At 38.3% G+C, this 21660-nt stretch overlaps 1 protein-coding gene and 1 pseudogene across 1 annotated transcript; one reads left to right on the forward strand and one right to left on the reverse strand.

Annotated features, from left to right (window-relative positions):
• Window positions 1-10919: 10919 nt before the first annotated feature.
• LOC132552986 (uncharacterized) lies at window positions 10920-11739 on the reverse strand (annotated as a pseudogene).
• A 3065-nt stretch (window positions 11740-14804) lies between these two features.
• On the forward strand, window positions 14805-16750 carry LOC132552978 (uncharacterized). The gene has a single exon (XM_060217184.1). The coding sequence runs from the start codon at window positions 14805-14807 to the stop codon at window positions 16368-16370; it is 1566 nt and encodes a 521-aa protein (XP_060073167.1). The 3' UTR covers window positions 16371-16750.
• Window positions 16751-21660: the final 4910 nt, after the last annotated feature.

Here is a 21660-nt window from a genome sequence, read left to right on the forward strand (position 1 = left end):
TTGGTGACACTATTGTATAGTAACCATCATTGGTGACACTATTGTGTAGTAACCATGAGTGATGACACTATTGTGTATTGGACGTCATTGGTGACACTATTGTATAGTAAAGATCATTGGTGACACTATTGTGTAGTAACCATCAGTGGTGACACTATTGTGTAGTAACCATCAGTGGTGACAATATTGTGTAGTAACCATCAGTGGTGACACAATTGTGTAGTAACCATCAGTGGTGACACTATTGTGTAGTAACCATCATTGGTGACACTATTGTGTAGTAACCATCAGTGGTGACACTATTGTGTAGTAACCATCAGTGGTGACACTATTGTGTAGTAACCATCAGTGGTGACACTATTGTTCAGTAACCATCAGTGGTGACACTTTGATGTAGTAAACATCAGTGGTGACACTATTGTGGAGTAACCATTACTGGTGACACCATTGTGTAGTAACCATCAGTAGTGACACTATTGTATAATAACCATCAGTGATGTCACTATTGTGTAGTAACTATCAGTGGTGACACTATTGTGTAGTAACCATCAGTGGTGACACTATTGTGTAGTAACTATCAGTGGTGACACTATTGTGTAGTAACCATCAGTGGTGACACTATTGTGTAGTAACCATCAGTGGTGACACTATTGTGTAGTAACCATCAATGGTGACACTATTGTGTAGTAACCATCATTGGTGACACTATTGTGTAGTTACCCTCTTTGGTGACGCTATTGTGTAGTAACCATCAGTGGTGACACTATTGTGTAGTGACCATCAGTGATGACAGTATGGTGTAGCAACTATCAGTGGTGACACTATTGTGTAGTTACCATCAGTGGTGACACTATTGTACAGTAACTATCAGTGATGACACTATTGTGTAGTAACCATCAGTGGTGACACTATTTTACAGCAACCATCAGTGGTGACACTATTGTGTAGTAGCCATCAGTGGTGACATTTGTGTAGTGACCATCAGTTGTGACACTATTATGTTGTTTGTTTCTTTGTTGACACTATTGTGTAGTTACCATCAGTGGTGACACTATTGTGTAGTAACCATCAGTGGTGACAGTATTGTGTGGCAGCAATAAGCGGTGACACTATTGTGTAGTAACCATCAGTGGTGACACTATTGTGTAGTAACCATCATTGATGACACTTTTGTGTATTGACCATCAGTAGTGACACTATTGTGTTTAGTAAGCATCATAGGTGACACATCAGTGGTTACAGTATTGTGTAGTAAACATCAGTGATGACAGTATGGTGTAGCAACTATCAGTAGTGACACCATTGTGTTGCAGCCATCAGTGGTGACACCATTGTGTAGTAACCATCAGTGGTGACACTATTGTGTTGCAACTATCTGTGGTGACACTTTCGTGTAGTAACTATCATTGATGACACTGTTGTGTAGTAACCATCAGTGGTGACACTATTTTGTAGTAACCATCAGTGGTGACACTGTTGTGTAGTAACCATCTGTGGTGACGTTATTGTGTAGTAACCATCAGTGGTGACAACATTCTGTTATAACCATCAGTGATGACACTATTGTGTAGTAACCATCTGTGGTGACACTATTGTGCAGTAATCATCATTGGTGACACAATTGTGCAGTAACCATCAGTGATGACACTATTGTGTAGTAACCATCAGTGGTGACACTATTTTACAGCAACCATCAGTGGTGACACTTTGATGTAGTAACCATCAGTGGTGACACTATTGTGTAGTAACCATCAGTGGTGACACTTCAATGGTGACACTATTGTGTAGTAACCATCTGATGTAATTGTGTAGTAACCATCATTGTGACACTATTGTGTAGTATCCATCAGTGGTGACACTATTGAGTAGTAACCATCAGTGGTGACACTTTTATGTAGTAAACATCAGTGGTGACACTATTGTATAGTTACCATCAGTGGTGACACTATTGTGTAGTAACCATCAGTGGTGGCACTATTGTTCAGTAACCATCAGTGGTGACACTATTGTGTAGTAACCATCAGTGGTGACACTATTGTGTAGTAACCATCAGTGCTATCACTATTGTGTAGTAACTATCAGTGGTGACACTATTGTACAGTAACCATCAGTGGTGACACTATTGTGTAGTAACCATCAGTGGTGACACTATTGTGTAGTAACCATCAGTGGTGACACTATTGTGTAGTAACCATCAGTGGTGACACTATTGTGTAGTAACCATCAGTGGTGACACTATTGTGTAGTAACTATCAGTGGTGACACTATTGTGTGTAGTGACACCTATCAGTGGTGACACTATTGTGTAGTAACCATCAGTGGTGACACTATTGTGTAGTAACCATCAGTGGTGACACTATTGTGTGTAAACATCAGTGGTACACTATTGTATACCATCAATGTGTGACACTATTGTGTAGTAACTATCAGTGGTGACACTATTGTGTAGTAACCATCAGTGGTGACACTATTGTGTAGTAACCATCAGTGGTGACACTATTGTGTAGTAACCATCAGTGGTGACACTATTGTGTAGTAACCATCAGTAGTGACACTATTGTGTAGTAACTATCAGTAGTGACACTATTGTGTAGTAACTATCAGTGGTGACACTATTGTGTAGTAACAATCAGTGGTGACACTATTGTGTAGAGATAAAATAGACGGCCCCGAGAATGTTTCGGGAAAAGTAGGGTGGAGGTTATATACTTTTAAGTTCAGATGACCAAGAACAGTTTTGGAGCGAGGTATATTGGGGTGGAATGCAGGATTGACGATTTACCCAATACAAAGGTATATAGAGTGTATGCATCATTGTTTTGTGTACGGATGTTTGTTATTGTGTGTATGAATATTTGTTATGGTGTGTATGGATGTTTGCTATGGTGTGTACGGATGTTTGTTATTGTGTGTATGAATATTTGTTATGGTGTGTATGGATGTTTGCTATGGTGTGTACGGATGTTTGTTATGGTGTGTATGGATGTTTGTTATAGTATATATGGATGTTTGTTATGGAGTGTATGGATGTTTGCTATGGTGTGTACGGATGTTTGTTATGGTGTGTATGGATGTTTGCTATGGTGTGTACGGATGTTTATCATGGTGTGTATGGATGTTTGCTATGGTGTGTACGGATGTTTGTTATGGTGTGTATGGATGTTTGCTATGGTGTGTACGGATGTTTGTTATGGTGTGTACGGATGTTTGTTATGGTGTGTATGGATGTTTGCTATGGTGTGTACGGATGTTTGTTATGGTGTGTATGGATGTTTGCTATGGTGTGTACGGATGTTTGTTATGGTGTGTATGGATGTTTGCTATGGTGTGTACGGATGTTTGTTATGGTGTGTATGGATGTTTGTTATAGTATATATGGATGTTTGTTATGGTGTGTATGGATGTTTGCTATGGTGTGTACGGATGTTTGTTATGGTGTGAATGGATGTTTGCTATGGTGTGTACGGATGTTTGTTATGGTGTGTATGGATGTTTGCTATGGTGTGTACGGATGTTTATCATGGTGTGTATGGATGTTTGCTATGGTGTGTACGGATGTTTGTTATGATGTGTATGGATGTTTGTTTTTGTGTGTACGGATGTTTGTTATGGCGTTTATGGGTGTTTGTTATTGTGTGTACGGATGTTTGTTATGGCGTTTATGGGTGTTTGTTATTGTGTGTACGGATGTTTGTTATGGCGTTTATGGGTGTTTGTTATTGTGTGTACGGATGTTTGTTATGGTGTGTGGGTGTTTGTTATTGTGTGTATGGGTGTTTGTAATTGTGTGTATGGATGTTTGTTATTGTTTTGTGGGTGTTTGTTATGGTGTGTAAGGATGTTTGTTAGGGTGTGTATGGATGTTTGCTATGGTGTGTACGGATGTTTATCATGGTGTGTATGGATGTTTGCTATGGTGTGTACGGATGTTTGTTATGGTGTGTATGGATGTTTGCTATGGTGTGTACGGATGTTTGTTATGGTGTGTATGGATGTTTGCTATGGTGTGTACGGATGTTTGTTATGGTTTGTATGGATGTTTGTTATGGTATGTGTGGATGTTTGTTATGGTGTGCATGGGTGTTTGTTATGGTGTGTGGATGTTTGCTATGGTGTGTATGGATGTTTGTTATGGTGTGTATGGATGTTTGCTATGGTGTGTACGGATGTTTGTTATGGTGTGTATGGATGTTTGTTATAGTATATATGGATGTTTGTTATGGTGTGTATGGATGTTTGCTATGGTGTGTACGGATGTTTGTTATGGTGTGAATGGATGTTTGCTATGGTGTGTACGGATGTTTGTTATGGTTTGTATGGATGTTTGCTATGGTGTGTACGGATGTTTATCATGGTGTGTATGGATGTTTGCTATGGTGTGTACGGATGTTTGTTATGATGTGTATGGATGTTTGTTTTTGTGTGTACGGATGTTTGTTATGGCGTTTATGGGTGTTTGTTATTGTGTGTACGGATGTTTGTTATGGCGTTTATGGGTGTTTGTTATTGTGTGTACGGATGTTTGTTATGGCGTTTATGGGTGTTTGTTATTGTGTGTACGGATGTTTGTTATGGTGTGTGGGTGTTTGTTATTGTGTGTATGGGTGTTTGTAATTGTGTGTATGGATGTTTGTTATTGTTTTGTGGGTGTTTGTTATGGTGTGTAAGGATGTTTGTTAGGGTGTGTATGGGTGTTTGTTATTGTGTGTGTGGGTGTTTGTTATGGTGTGTATGGATGTTTGCTATGGTGTGTACGGATGTTTGTTATGGTGTGTATAGATGTTTGTTATTGTGTATATGGATGTTTGTTATTTTGTGTATCGATGTTTGTTATGGTGTGTTTAGATGTTTGTTATGGTGTGTATGGATGTTTGTTATTTTGTGTATAGATGTTTGTTATTTTGTGTATAGATGTTTGTTATGGTGTGTATGGTGTTTGTTATGGTGTTTATTGAAGTTTGTTATGGTGTGTATGGACCCTCTTTAGATTGTTGAAACTCGATTATTAAATTTACTCTAAGTCTGTAACCACAGAACGCGAAATTGCAAATATGGAACATTTTAAGTAATGAGATGTGGATCTTTCAAAATGTGAAGGAAATTGGAAAGTGAATTTTTGATATTACAGTAATTCAGGGTTGAGCTCCATGTCTAGTGAGAAAGAGGTATAACTACCTAGCTTTAACACAATAATGAAATGACACTACGTGACAATCAAACTGCAGAACTTTAAAAATTACCTTGACAGATCACATGTACAATCTACCCACCTTATCGTCACTCGTAACGACACACGACAAGGAACTTATATAATATGTTTTTAGTCCGTACATGTAGATCAGCAATGACAACCAGGGATTGGTCTGTATATTCCGTGATACAACTTTAATATAAGGAGAAGAAAAATAACTTGGTTCACAGCAATAAGACATTTGTATGTGTTTTTTTTAGACAAACAGAAGTGTTGAGTAGCAGAGTTAGCTTCCTCATACCTCACCACCGTTAACATCCAGGTATATTTTCGGGTGAGGTAAGGTAGGGTGGGTGGTGTGTGTAAGATGTAAGCGATACAAGAGACGGTCCTGAGAGGGTGTGGATTGAGGTCGGAAGGCCTAAAGTAATAAAAGAATTGAAATTGAATTGAGGTAGGGTAAAAGGCGAGTGTTGGATAGGGTTATGAAGTAATATGTTTTTACAACAGGTGACCCAGAACAGTTGTGTACTGAGGTATAGTGAGGTGGAATGCATTTTTTTTTATTCAATACGAGGGTATATTCAATTACAACGCGTGTGTGTCTTGTTACCTCAACACATGTGTTCTTACTACAGTACAGGTGTGTCTAATTACTAATTACACACGTACCTATCTATATTTACCTATAATGACACAAGTATAACAGCTGTTGTGGTAGGGAGAAATATTATTTATGAAGTTGTTGTTGATATTTTTATTCAGTTTATAATAAATTCTTTAACACAAAAAGTACTTTACATCACAATGTGTGATTTATCCCTGGTCAACTGCCAATGATTTTAACTCTGAAGTCTAATTTCTAGCATTTGTATGATTTTTTTTCGTATCTTTAAAATGGGGTGACAGTTATGGTAATTTCGGAAGAATATTAGAATTTGGACTCAAGACTCATGACTTATATGTACAGGTTATTTACAAATGGCTTTAGATACTGGTACGATATTTTGATCCTTGGTCTGTTTAACCAGGTAATTTGAAAGCAATTTATAACGTGTTACCTGTAAACTTAATTATAGTTCAAATGTAATTTTTCTTCCTTTCACCTTAAAGAAATAAGTCTTGAAATTAACACTAATTAGATAAAAAGTTGTCAGAGACAGCTAAAGAGCATTGATATGACAAGAAAACGTGTCAAAGATTTTGAGACAGAATTAGTATCAATTTGTTTCGCTGCGTTATCTTCCGGCCATAGAACATGCACCGTGTCCTGGGTAATTCAGAATTGATCTAAACTAGACTTTCTACCCCCAGTACATATACATGTCAACAGCATCTAGTTCAATATTTTAGTGTATGGGATGGTAGCGCTTGAGCAAATACATGTTATTGAAAAAAACGGCAAAATATTTTAGAAAGAAGAAGCTGGCAGAAACCATTTCATTTCTTCACCTCCCGTTCCCTCCCATAATTTTTGCTCATCCTTCTTTCTTTTTTACTCATTATTTTCACCATCAACAAATTTTTAGGAAGGTCTTGTACATGTGTGAGTTCATTAATGTTAAACCATCAAGCAAGTCAGAAATTATTCTGCTATACTGTAATGGGTATAACACGAAAACATTTTTCTCGGGGAAGCAAGACTGTTTATTGTAAAAGTATAAAAGCTTTAAAAACAAAACAAATCAATTTTTACCAAAACATGCAGCAAGAAATAGGTCGTGATATTATCAGAGTTACTTCCCCTACATCAAGTTAAAGACTTTCAAGCCAGTGCAGACGACAGCGGAATGGAAGAGGAAGATTGCAGTGCAGAATGGTGCGATTGATATTTAAGATGCAAATTGACATAACTCCTTTTTAAAATCGTTTCTATATGATGACGCCGAGAAAAAAATCACGGACTTTGTTTTCTGTAGTCTGTGGTTTAATAGTTGCTTGGTCATGGTATAAATTTTCAGAAACCATTTATTTAAATTTTCTACTTTTACATGAAACAGTCCTAGTCTCCTTGTTGCCCACTACTTTGACTTTGAGAAATGTAATCCACATGAAAATGTTAGTTTCAGGGTTGTCTATTTCATGACACCTCAAAAGTACAAATGTACTTTAACAGGGATGTAGGTTTCATTGGACCAACAGCTGTTAGCATTAAAGCCACTTTTTCTAAATGGATAATGATATTACATTGTAAGATTCTTGAACTCCACTACACCCCAGATTGGTTTGACTATTATATCAGTAAACAGTATATTTTTTTGTAACTGTACATTGGTTGATTACTGTAATTTTCCATATCGAGTGGTAACTTAAAGGTTTCACGAAATTGATATTTGGTCAACATTTTTTTCTGTTAACAAACGAATTCTGATTCAATTGTCTGAGGCTAAACTATATAGTGCCTGTACAACATCAGGCAATCATAACATTTTCATTTGTCCCCTATGTAGAATTGTATTAGGTTTTCTTATCTTTTCAATCTAGGTTAAAGATGGTGGTATTTTGAGGCAATTATTGAAGAAACAGAAAACACTTGTCCAGTTGAAAGTTTGGACATAACATTTGGTAAGTGGATGTGTTAAATGGATTGATCTGTGAGATACAAGGTATGTCTGTCTTCTAGTGAACAATCAAGGGAAGTAACTCTTATAGAAAACATAAAGAAATTATTTCACTTGATTCATGAAATATTTTGTGTACCATATATTATTAGCAAATAGGTCTTACAGTGGCAAGTTAAATGCTTTTGTTCTAGTGACTAGAACAAATAATTATGTCCTGTTCTGAGGACTGGAATAAACACTTGTGCCCTGTTCTGAGGACTGGAACAAACACTTGTGTCCTGTTCTGAGGACTGTGTCCTGTGTTTTAAACACTTTCATGTATGTCCTATTCTGATTGTTAGGTACAAATCACTTGTACTGACATTGGTATTGACATCTGCAATCAAAGGCTGTAATTGTTTGATGATGAACATGTGTTACAGAATGGTTATAGATATTGTGTTTACTATTTTCAGAATTTTAAGCAACATTGAAAAGGTGGTGTTTGTGTTCTGCTGAAGGTAAATATAAAAAGGTGAGTTTTGAAAGTAATTGATTTTGGGAATGTGTTTGAGCAATATCGCCTACACGACATGTAACTAAAACTTCATATTTTGGATATAAGGTTCACCTTGGTAAGGCAGCGTGTCCTGTATGAAAAGTAGGTTACTGTGATCTACATTTTGACCTTTGATCTACATTAAAGAAAAAAGTTTGTCCAACTCAAGTCGATGAGAGATAGTTATTCGTAAAATTGTCTTATTATGACTGTTATATGAGGTTACCACAATTCAATCAGGAATAAGTTGTGAAATGTACCAGAATATACATATATCAGTAACATTATGTCACACAAACTCACTTACAATGTTTTTACACTTTTCATTAGCAGGGTTTTCCATAATTTTGTTAGTAGTAGGCTGTGTAGTGAAAGTAGGAGGCTGGCCTGCCGTGTACGTGTAGTCGTGTACGGAACATTATTACGGAACTGGATTGGTGTAGGCGGCCAAATGATCAAAGTAGCCGTCAATTTGGCCGGCGACCGGTTCTTATGGAAAACCCTGATTAGCATACCATCATTAGATGGTGGGTTATTTAGAATGCCCTACATCTGTGGTCTGTCGTCCATCCATTGTATGTCTGTCAATAATCTGTGAACAGGTCTTGATATCACTATTTCTTGAAAAGTACTGAATTGATATTTTTCATGTAGATTTCTCTTAGTCCCTAGTTGTGTCCTTTTGTCTTTTGATTTTGGGTTTGATCAGAAGAAACAAAACGGCTATTAACAGATGTAGCCATCTTGCATTTTGACAATGAAAGTTTGTTATTACAATTTCTTAAGAAGAACTTAACATATTTCTAAAATTTCATGTGTAGGCTGTTTTTTTATCCCTAATTCTGCCCCAGTAAGTTTGGAACTGATCAGAGAAAAAAATGTTAAGGTCACCGTAGACAATTTTTAGGTCACCTTAGAAAGGTCTCATGGTGACATATTGCGATCACCTTCATCCAGCATTGTGGCCTAACATGAACCAAAATTATGAATCTCATGACCCAAGGGTCTCACATTTCTCCGTAAGGAGGAGGTGAAATTTACTCAAGTTTAGGAAAAACTAGATTTTTGAGAATTATTTGTTTAATTTCATTTGGAAATATTTCAAACTTGGTTAAAATTGTAAGTGAAGGATGACGGTTTCCTGGTGTGTCCATATTGATTCTTACTGACCCGCAGAGGCTGATGGGTGGGCCAAAAGGGGTCAAAAATCTTCTCAACACCCAGCACACCCAAATGAAATCAAATGGTCTGTATCAAAATGAAAATCAAATCAAAATGAATGGAAGCATGGAAAATGCTTCAATTACCAAAATGGGTCACACATTTCTTCCTGGGGAGGAAGGTTTATTAAACTTTACTGTAATTTTCATAGAAAAATTGCATTTTTGAGATAACATTGATGTATTTCTCGCTGGAAATAACTTGGTAAGAATTATTACTATATGGTGAGAGTTTGGATGGTATGCATGTATTGACACTGGCTTACTATATTCAGTGTCACAATTTGTTTCATGACACTTGATAACTACCTTTAACCTTTACATTCAATATTGCTTATCTCATGTGATCGTCAAAGCCACTAGGCCTCTGTTAAAATAATTTTTAAACTAAAAGCAATTTTAAAAAAGAGTCAAGAAGAGAAAAGAAGGGAACAATCCAACTTTTGAATAACAGATTAATATCAAACAATGGTGAGTACCAATATCACTCTGGGGTGTTTTGTTGTTTTGTGAGAGTGTTAGTTTCTTGTTATTTCAATATCTATAAATTTATATAACTAGTATTTACTCCACTTGATAACAATAAAACTAAGTAATTGGGCCTTTTACATTTTATTGCTAATTGCATCATGTATGAAATCAAATTGATAGTTGATACAGTATAAATCAATGACATTACATTAGTATTTAGAGAGTTGATTGTCTCCCTTACATTGACAATTCATACTAAACTAATCTCTCTGACATAATTACATTAGTGTTTAGAACGTTGATTGTCTCCCTTACATTGAAAATCATAGTAAACTGATCATCTCTGACATAAAACTAAGTACTAGATGACAACACAATGGCATAACTACACAATAGACTTCTAAATATCTTAATGATCAAACATGCGATAAGGAATCTTCCACGACAAGAAAATTGACCAATGACTTAAGGAAGTAACATATGCATTACAACACAAAATTGAGATGAAAGTACATGTCGACTCTCCTCCAACTGCCAATAATGCTACTGGGATTAGGGAGGGAGGGTTTGCAAAAATTAGATGGCCGCATGGCCTGCAAGTAGACAGTGCACAGTTTTCCCGGGTACAACAAAACTGGTTACGTCACTTAGAAATGCGTATGTAGTATGTACAAGCTTGCGTAATTAGCCATAGTTTCGTAAACATTAATTGATACCTAAATTATCTTTTTTACTCCACTTGATAACAATAAAACTAAGTAATTGGGCCTTCTACATTTTATTGCTAATTGCATCATGTATGAAATCAAATTGATAGTTGATACAGTATAAATCAATGACAGTACATTAGCATTTAGAGAGTTGATTGTCTCCCAAGGCCCAAAATAAGAAGTAAGTAGTTAGGTATCTGGAGTCCTTTGACATGGATTGGTAGCCTATGATGGGAGGAGTTTACCGAGCTCCCTTAACATTACAAACTTGTCATCAATACAATGATCAAAATAGCGGAGATAAGCATCACTTTTCCAGAACCCAAGGTCCTGTATGAGTTCTCCTGGTAGGCCAGCATGTAAGGGCCAGGTAGCCCCTCCCCGACGAAAGGAGTGTCCACTGAACTCACACGAGTTTGGGCATCCCGCAGTGGACAATATGTCGTGTAGGAAAGCAATAAATGTTTTATAACATAGTGCAGTGGACATAACATAGTGGAATGGCAAGCTCAAGGAGGAGAGGGGTATCGAGCGCGTGATCCCTCCCTGCATGATAATAAAGTAGCCTTTCCATGGCCCTTGCTGGGCAAAGCGGGTGTTTGCCTAGGCATGGTAAAGGAGTTTCCAGAGTTCGTTCGCAAAATTGCAGAGTTTTTGACCAGTTAAGGGAGATAATAAATCCACCACTGGAATGACATGTTATGTTCTGAATACACAAATCCCTGGTAACGTCAAATCTCCCATGTGCAAGGAAATTCCCAGGGTGCAATAGACCGAAGAAACCAATTAAACATCCCAACCAAAATGACATGTCCATAATCTGTGTAAGGTCAATTCTCTGGTAGATACACAACAGAAGATGTAGTGTAATAGGGGCAGCACCTTTTTGAGCATCACCCAGTTCTCGTTTAGCACCCTTTAATACATGCTGAGTAAGCCAATCACCTTTGAGAGGATCTGGTAGTCCCTCTGCACAATGTAGATGTTTGACAATTGTTAGATAGTTCCGAACAGTGCTGTAACGAAAGCCACGTATATCCACCATATACGCTATGTACAATGAGATGGTATACGGAGACACTGGAACAGGTGAAATGTCAAGTTTGTTGCAGAATCCCAAAAAACAAGCGAGCTGTACCTTGTATGTAGTTTTGGTGCTGTCAGCCCATCCTTGACCTTTTAGACGAGTCACTGCGATGGCCAGTCTGTGTTGAAGCACGTCCCCACCTGCAGTAAATAAAGGCAAGAGACATATGTCTAGAAAGTTCCTTGGTTGAAAAAGGCAACAAACCTGCACTTTCAAGTGGTAATAGATTATACATTTTTTCAAACATATTAGTTTCATGAATCCTAGATATTGCATCAGCCACAGTATTGTCACAACCTCTGATATATTTAGCAGTCACACTGAAGTCGAATGTGGCCTGAATCCAGAACAAATAGCGGAGATACATCATAATACATATATTGCGGGAACTTCCCTTGTTAATATAACTTTTGGCAGCTATATTGTCTGTGCATACTATCACTTTTTTGTTGGTAAATATTGGAGCCCAACGAATCAATGCTAAGACAATTGTGAGTGTTTCTTTGATATTAATGTGTTCATGAAGGATATGAGGCATTTCCACTTTCCAGTTAACATAGAAATAGTCCCCCTCATAGAAAGCACCTCCCCCTTCACTGCACGCATTCGTTGACAATGTTGTGATTTGCCGGTGGTCTAAAAACTTTGTGGTGCCATTAAATGAAGACATGAACTCTGACCACCATCGAAGATCATCATGGAAACTGCAATTTAAAATCACTTTGTCATTTTTGCGCCTTAGACTGTTTTTTAAATCTATTACACGACGTAAAAATGTACAACCTCCTTGTATCACTCGACATGCCCAGCTAAGGGAGCCTATTAATGATTCTAGCTGGTGCTTGCTAGCACGTTTCTTATGACTAAATGTCTCTATCAACTCACTGAACTTGGTAAGTTTATCGTTAGGCAGCGACAGGGTAAGGTCTACAGTGTTAACTAAAACACCAAGAAAAACAAGGCTCTGACATGGTCCCTCAACCTTACTCCAGTTAATCCGAAAGCCTAGTCGCCGCAGCACAGCGATGAGATTGTTCATTGTACTTAAACACTTGTCATAATTGTCTTCTATAATAAGAAAATCATCAATGTATACTATGACTGTCCCATGATACTTCTGCTTGATAATGCGACAAACTGATCTACTAATGGTTTGAAAGATGCATGGACTCTTAGAAGCTCCAAAAGGGAGTTTTGCATCAAAAATATATGATGGGGTGTTATCACCTGAAAACTGCCAAATGAATCCAGCAAGGGCATAATTACTTGGGTGGATATTGACAGATCTGTATGCACTTTTTAAATCAATTTTTGCCAAATAAGAGCCAGGCCGAATCAGAGGACATGCATCTCTCAAGTCCATGTAATTACAAGATGTGTCTGATGCGAAGTCATTTGAACATTCACCAATGGGCATACTGGCATCATGTATTAATCTAATGTCTCCATTCGGCTTTGGGACTGCCCCTAAAGCACTGACAATATTCTTAGGATTTGTACACATTACATAATTACCATGTACTAATTCATTTATAATTTGATCTTTAACCTTTTTTGAATTTAAAATAGCTGACTTATAATTAGAACATTTGATAAATTTGTTTTTATCAAACGACTGAAGCGGCGAGTCAACAATGTGAAAACCATCTTTGACACCATTTAAAATGAAGTTCCTATCTGGGTCATTGTCAGATAACAACTCCGACCATGCCAGATAGTTTAGGTCAGTTGAAGCATGTAAAGTTACGGGCCTCCGTTTTTTGGCGCATTACTTGGCGTGTTGTACACATGTTTTGAGGCTGAGTGGGATCCACCATAGCACACATAACAATTATGAGCCAAGCGCCATTCTGAACGGGTACACCTGTCTTGGTTGAATAACCTACAAATTTCACGTCCATCAGGAAGGAATTGGCCCCGCGAACGCCACTTGGATTTTCCGTGTGGTGTTGAGTGCTTGTCCGTGCTGTGTGTATGACTTGATCCGGTTTTGAGATCTTTGATGGCCTTAGTGGTCGAGTTGTCTGCCCTTGGTATAAGGTTAAATTCACGTAATTGTGGCTGTGGCGTATTCCATGGAAATTTGTCCCTGCCCTGTGTATCACGGTACTCGCAATCGTATAATAGTATACTGTGCCACACATAATTGGCAGAAAGTCGAAAAATGGTCTGCATGTAACGTAAATAGTCCGTTATGCTTGATGGGGCAATATCACCTTCTGACAACATGGCCGACAGAATTTCTAGACTAGCATAACCCCATTGTTCTAGAGTGACCTCGCCAAGTGACAACTTTTTTAGATGTATCGAGACGAACTTTCACACCATTGCCAATATCAACATCATTATCATTAATAAGTTCATTTGCACCAGCCCACACAAAGTCTTGAATCTTTTTAACTTTTGGTTTCGTACCTTGATTGGTGGCCTGTTGTGGTGTGTTGGTGATCACTGGCGGGCCAGCCCTGGCTGTAGGTCTGTCGGCATGGAGCCTGCCCAACTCTGTCGTTAAGTCAGTCAGACGTTTTTCCAATTTGGCTCTCTGCAAGTCCAATTCCAGCTTTTGGATGCGCCGTTGAAGTTCCTCAATCGGGGATGCATTTTGCGATCCAGTGTTCTGTTGGCTGGTGTTCGAGACTTCTTCAGTCTCCAGACGCGCAGAGAACCTCCTCGGTGTAGTCGACGGAGGCGAGCCCGAGGCGGTGTTGACAGGAGAAAGACTGCTCAGGTCAAAGTCTGTCGGTGTACGGTCTTTTAAGCTTCTCAAATACTCCCCTATTAACACCCCTGCATTTGATCGGCGTGGACGTTCTGCCTGCGTCATAGCAGTAATGCCGTAAAATTAGATGGCCGCATGGCCTGCAAGTAGACAGTGCACAGTTTTCCTGGGTACAACAAAACTGGTTACGTCACTTAGAAATGCGTATGTAGTATGTACAAGCTTGCGTAATTAGCCATAGTTTCGTAAACATTAATTGATACCTAAATTATCTTTATTTTTGTTCTTTCAGATTTCTCAGATCATGGCAACACCCATCAGTCAAACCGCTTTCCGTCCTAAAGGCCAGTCCACCTGTAGTGACCACAAAGGGAGGTGCTTGGATCTTTACTGTGAGAAATGTGATCAACTCATCTGCCTTACATGTTTGTCAACAACTCACAGAAGTCACCCTGTTTGTGAACTCAGTGAAATTACTCCTCAAAAGAAACAAGAAATTACAAACTTTATCAACAAAACAGAACAAAATGACCTGGTACAAGTCAGGGAATATATAACTTCTGCTGATTCATTACTCAAAGACAATACCAGTCATTTTGAGAAACTTTCACAGCAACTAAAAAATCAAACAGATCAACTAAAACATGAACTCGATCTATTTACAGCACAGACACTCTCAGTTTATAAACAGATGGAAGAGGACAACACCAGGATGATACAGAAATACAAACAAGAACTGGAGATGTACGACATACAGCTGAAACAACAACTACAGGAATGTAAGGTGACTCTACAACATGGTTCTCACCTGGACATCTATGACACAGAAATACATTCCTCATTACATCTCCCTGTCAAACCTGTCCTGGGTACGGTCATCTTCACACCTAACACAAATCCACAACATCATCTACAACAGGCCGTAGGGATGATTATCACCTCAGGTCAAACAACTGACCAGGATCGGTCAGTCTCAGTATCACATGACCAGGGACAATCCTCTAAACAACAACAAACAGAAGTAAAAGGGAAGAAAGCAGTGATAAGTAAAAAACTACTGTCAGAGACCAAAGTGGTGAAGGAGTGGGAGTCTCCATGTTACATTGGGTCTATATGTCCCACCACTGATGGTCAGGTGTGGACCAGTGATTACAGAGATACATTAACTCTCCTTAACAGGGAGGGTGAAGTAGTACAGGTCACACACACAGCTGTCATCAATGACATCAGTCTATCACCCACAACACACACACTGTGGGTCTGTGACAGACAAAACAACATCATGGAGCTGGTATCAGGACGACTTACAAACAAATTCAGAACCAAGGAGAGACCCCAGTGTATATGTGTTACAGCCAGTAACCATATCATTGTGGGGATGGAGAAACACATCTGTAAATTTACTACACAAGGTCAAATGGTACTCACTACAATGACTGTAGGGACTGGGAAACCATTAGTGTATACACCATGCAGGATGTCAGAGTGTCCAGTAACTCACAATGTCACAGTGATTGATTTCAGCAGTAAAAGTGAGGGTGGTGATGGAAACAGACGTGTTGTTGTCATGGATACTGACTTCCAGGAAGTGTTTGTATATAGAGGTGACATCCCCAGTACATATAAACAAACACCACAAACAGGACGTGTAACATTTGACCCCTGGGATGTGGTGTATGACAGTGTGTGGAACCTCATCATAGGGGAGAGTTACAACTGTAGTGTCCTACTCCTCAGTGGAGATGGTGAGTTCCTCAGGATCATATACACAGACAGAGAGTGGACAAGGGCTGTAGGTATAGACAGGGAGGATGTTCTGTGGGTAGGGTTTTGGGGTTACAATGTAAAACTACTACAGTACAGTGTGTAACAGTACTACTACAGTACAGTGTGTGACAGTACTACTACAGTACAGTGTGTAACAGTACTACTACAGTACGGTGTGTGACAATACTACTACAGTACAGTGTGTGACAGTACTACTACAGTACAGTGTGTGACAGTACTACTACAGTACAGTGTGTAACAGTACTACTACAGTACAGTGTGTGACAGTACTACTACAGTACAGTGTGTGACAGTACTACTACAGTACAGTGTGTGACAGTACTACTACAGTACAGTGTGTGACAGTACTACTACAGTACGGTGTGTGACAGTACTACTACAGTACGGTGTGTGACAGTACTACTACAGTACAGTGTGTGACAGTACTACTACAGTACGGTGTGTGACAGTACTACTACAGTACGGTGTAACAGTACTACTACAGTACGGTGTGTAACAGTACTACTACAGTACGGTGTGTGACAGTACTACTACACTACAGTGTGTGACAGTACTACTACAGTACAGTGTGTGACAGTACTACTACAGTACAGTGTGTGACAGTACTACTACAGTACGGTGTGTGACAGTACTACTACAGTACGGTGTGTAACAGTACTACTACAGTACGGTGTGTAACAGTACTACTACAGTACGGTGTGTAACAGTACTACTACAGTACGGTGTGTTACAGTACTACTACAGTACGGTGTGTTACAGTACTACTACACTACAGTGTGTGACAGAACTACTACAGTACAGTGTGTAACAGTACTACTACAGTACAGTGTGTTACAGTACTACTACAGTACAGTGTGTAACAGTACTACTACAGTACGGTGTGTTACAGTACTACTACAGTACAGCAGTGTATAACAGTACTACTACAGTACAGTGTGTAACAGTACTACTACAGTACAGCAGTGTATAACAGTACTACTACAGTACAGTGTGTAACAGTACTACAACAGTATAGTGTGTAACAGTACTACAACAGTACAGTTTGTGACAGTACTACAACAGTATAGTGTGTAACAGTACTACTACAGTACAGTGTGTGACAGTACTACTACAGTACAGTGTGTGACAGTACTACAACAGTATAGTGTGTAACAGTACTACTACAGTACGGTGTGTAACAGTACTACAACAGTACAGTGTGTAACAGTACTACTACAGTACAGTGTGTTACAGTACTACTACACTACAGTGTGTAACAGTGCTACTACAGTACAGTGTGTAACAGTACTACTACAGTACAGTGTGTAACAGAACTACTACAGTACAGCAGTGGGTAACAGTACTACTACAGTACAGTGTGTGACAGTACTACTACAGTACAGTGTGTAACAGTACTACAACAGTACAGTGTGTAACAGTATTACAACAGTACAGTGTGTAACAATACTACTATAGTACAGCAGTGTGTAACAGTACTACTACAGTACAGCAGTGTGTAACAGAACTAAACAGATATACCTTATTCTAGAGAGTTACCATGGTAACAAACTTCGTAAATAATATTTACATGTGACAAAAACAATACTGTTTAAATGAATGATGTTCGTCAGCAAAAAGTATTGGTGTCATCACCCACATCGTTCCCTTTGTAAACTACATCTGTATGTAAAATCAGTATAAAGTTATGTTGTGTATTTAGAGGTGACCAATGTCTTATAATGTACATGTATACTGTATCCTTATCTCTGTATAGTGTGTATTGTATATTTGCCACTTAATCAACAGTACAACTTCCAAATTCAGCCTTTATACCAAGCACTTCAGACTCCTGGAATACTCTACCTATCGATACTAAGTCATCTGATTCTATCAAACAATTCAAAACTCTTCTACCTCATCTTACTATCCCTACAAATATTAAATCATTTCTAGAGTACGGGACTAGAAAAGTAAATATAATACATTGCCAACTCCGCAACAGCAGCAGCTCTCTAAATTATGATCTTTACAAAGCACGTCTTCGACCCAATTCTTCATGCAGTTGCGGACATCATTCTGAAGACTCTAGTCATTACTTGCTTTTCTGTAACAACTTTGATCAATTACGTAATATAATGCTTCAGTTTATTACTGGTATAACAAAATAAATGTGGAACACCTATTTGGGGACGAAAGTCTCGATACTGATCAAAATATTGTCATCTGTAGTCTGTAGGTTTGTACAATCATTTATTTATAGTTCTAAACGTTTTAACATTTAATCATCGATAACCAGGACACCTAGTATGTTTATACTACCCCTTCTCCACACCCCTTCCATTCATCCAGTTTCATCCTCCCAACACCAACGGGTATTGTTTTATTTATATAATTATAATGTTTATTTAATACATACTTTCGTAAAATATTCATAGTTTACCAAGATAACGACTGTGGTTTCCTAATCTTGTCAGCAAATCATGTAGAGTACGGCATCGTAGAAGGACAAGGAGTGATCCAGGAGGACGACAACTAAAGCACGGAATGTGACTGAACCTTTTTTTTAAAAGTAGAACACAATGTCTGTACAGTAAAGAGGTAGTTCTTTGCCTACTGGATTAGGAAATGACAGTCACCAAATCCACAGAATTACTCGTCGGTACATAGAATACTTAGGGATCTGACGATACAGAATGCTTGAATGCTCAAGTATTTACGCATTTGACGATCGAGAAGATGAGATCATCTGTCGGTCCGGTGTACATGTCCCATATTTTCAATGTGTGTCACAAATATCATTTCGTGGATTCTTTTTAAAAGCAAAAAGCAAACACAGAATTTGACACAATCTCGCCGATGATCGTTGATCGGTTTTCTGACTGGTTACGATGTATCAAATGTATTTTGTGATCTCACATGAAATATGAATAAATAAATAAAAAACCATTTACAGATTTTAAAAAGATGTGTTAGATGTGAGATACCAGGTTGTTTGAGAATATTATTACTTTTTCATTACCTGTATCATATTGAGATTTTTTTCTAGTAAATCTTGTTCCCCGGTGTGACATAAGATCAGGAGACACCAATAACTGATACGTTAAATCACTGAAATTCCCTGATGTGACACAATATCAGAATACCAATAGTTTATACAAGTTCCCGTGGTTCCCTGGTGTCAGGTATTAGTATAATACCGCTAGATATCTCTACACGTCCCTGTGTTTCTTCGGTGTCATATATCATAATACTGCTAGATATCTCTACACGTCCCTGTGTTTCTCCGGTGTCATATATCATAATACCGCAGATGTCTCCGCAAGTTCCTGTGATTCCCTGATGACACTATTGTGTAGTAACCAACAGTGGTGACACTAATGTGTAAGTTACTATCTGTGTTGACACTAATGTGTAGTTACTATCTGTGTTGACACTAATGTGTAGTTACTATCTGTGATGACACTTCTGTGTAGTAACCATCAGTGGTGATACTATTTTGTAGTAACCATCAGTGGTGACACTATTGTGCAGTAACCATCAGTGGTGACATTATTGTGTAGTGACCATCAGTGGTGACATTATTGTGTAGTAACCATCAGTGGTGACATTATTGTGTAGTAACCATCAGTGGTGACACTATTGTGTAGTAACCATCAGTGGTGACATTATTGTGTTTTTACGATCAGTGGTAAAACTATTGTGTAGTGACCATCAGTGGTGACACTATTGTGTAGTGACCGTCAGTGGTGACATTATTGTGTAGTGACCATCTGTGGTGACATTATTGTGTAGTAACCGTCACTGGTCACACTATTGTGTAGTTACTATCTGTGTTGACACTAATGTGTAAGTTACTATCTGTGTTGACACTAATGTGTAGTTACTATCTGTGATGACACTTCTGTGTAGTAACAATCAGTGGTGACACTATTGTGTTGTAACCATCACTGGAGATACTATTGTGTAGTAACCTTGAGTGGTGACACTATTGTGTAGTAACCATCAGTGGTGACACTATTGTGTAGTTACTATTTGTGTTGACACTAATGTGTCATTTACTATCTGTGATGACACTTCTGTGTAGTAAGCATCAGTGGTGCCACTATTATGTAGTAACCATCAGATGTGACATTATTGTGTAGTAACCATCACTGGTGACAATATTGTGTAGTAACAATCAGTGGTGACACTATTGCATAGTTACTATAGGTGTTGACACTGTTGTGTAGTAACCAACAGTGGTGACACTAATGTGTAAATTACTATCTGTGTTGACACTAATGTGTAGTTACCATCAGTGGAGACACTATTGTGTAGTAACCATCAGTGGTGACACTATTGTGAAGTAACCATCAGTGGTGACACTATTGTGTAGTAACCATCAGTGGTGACACTATTGTGTAGTAACCATCAGTGGTGACACTTTTGTGTAGTAACCATCAGTGGTGACACTATTGTGTAGTAACCATCAGTGGTGACACTATTGTGTAGTAACCATCAGTGGTGACACTATTGTGTAGTAACCATCAGTGGTGACACTATTGTATAATAGCAATGAGTGGTGACACCATTGTGAAGTGACCGTCAGTGGTGACACTATTGTTTAGTAACCATCAGTGGTGACACTATTGTGTAGTAACCATCAGTGGTGATACTTTCATGTAGTAACCATCAGTGTTGACACTATTGTACAGTAACCATCAGTGGTGACACTATTGTGTAGTAACCATCAGTGGTGACACTATTGTTTAGTAACCATCAGTGGTGACACTATTGTGTAGTAACCATCAGTGGTGACACTATTGTGTAGTAACCATCAGTGGTGACACTATTGTATAGTAACCATCAGTGGTGACACTATTGTGTAGTAACCATCAGTGGTGACACTATTGTATAGTAACCATCAGTGGTGACGTTATTGTATAGTAACCATCAGTGGTGACACTATGGTGTAGTAACCATCAGTGGTGACACTATTGTGTAGTAACCATCAGTGGTGACACTATCTGTTTACAGAAAAAAGGGCCATTGACAGGTATGACGATATTACTGAAAAAGAGAGAGAGAGAGAGAGAGAGAGATGTTTTTAAAAATAAATTGGTAGATTAATATGGGGTACAACCATATTTCATAATATCTTGCATTGGGGACCAAAAACAATCCTGTTTCCGGTAATCCTACCTATGAGTGTTGATATTGTTGGATAATTTCAACCATTTTGATTTTCAATCAACATTTACTTAAATCTGACATTGTGACCAATGCTAGTAAAACAAACCATTAACTCTAGACTATTTCAGGTTTTTTTATAAACATAATGATTAAGGAGAAAATGAGATGTTTTTTGGTTACAAACACAGTATATGTGTAATTGGACTATTTTCCTTTCAACA

Source organism: Ylistrum balloti, unplaced genomic scaffold, assembly GCF_031769215.1.
Source record: "Ylistrum balloti isolate Yb309-2 unplaced genomic scaffold, AGI_CSIRO_Ybal_v1 Utg370290, whole genome shotgun sequence".
Classification (NCBI taxonomy): Eukaryota; Metazoa; Mollusca; class Bivalvia; order Pectinida; family Pectinidae; genus Ylistrum; species Ylistrum balloti.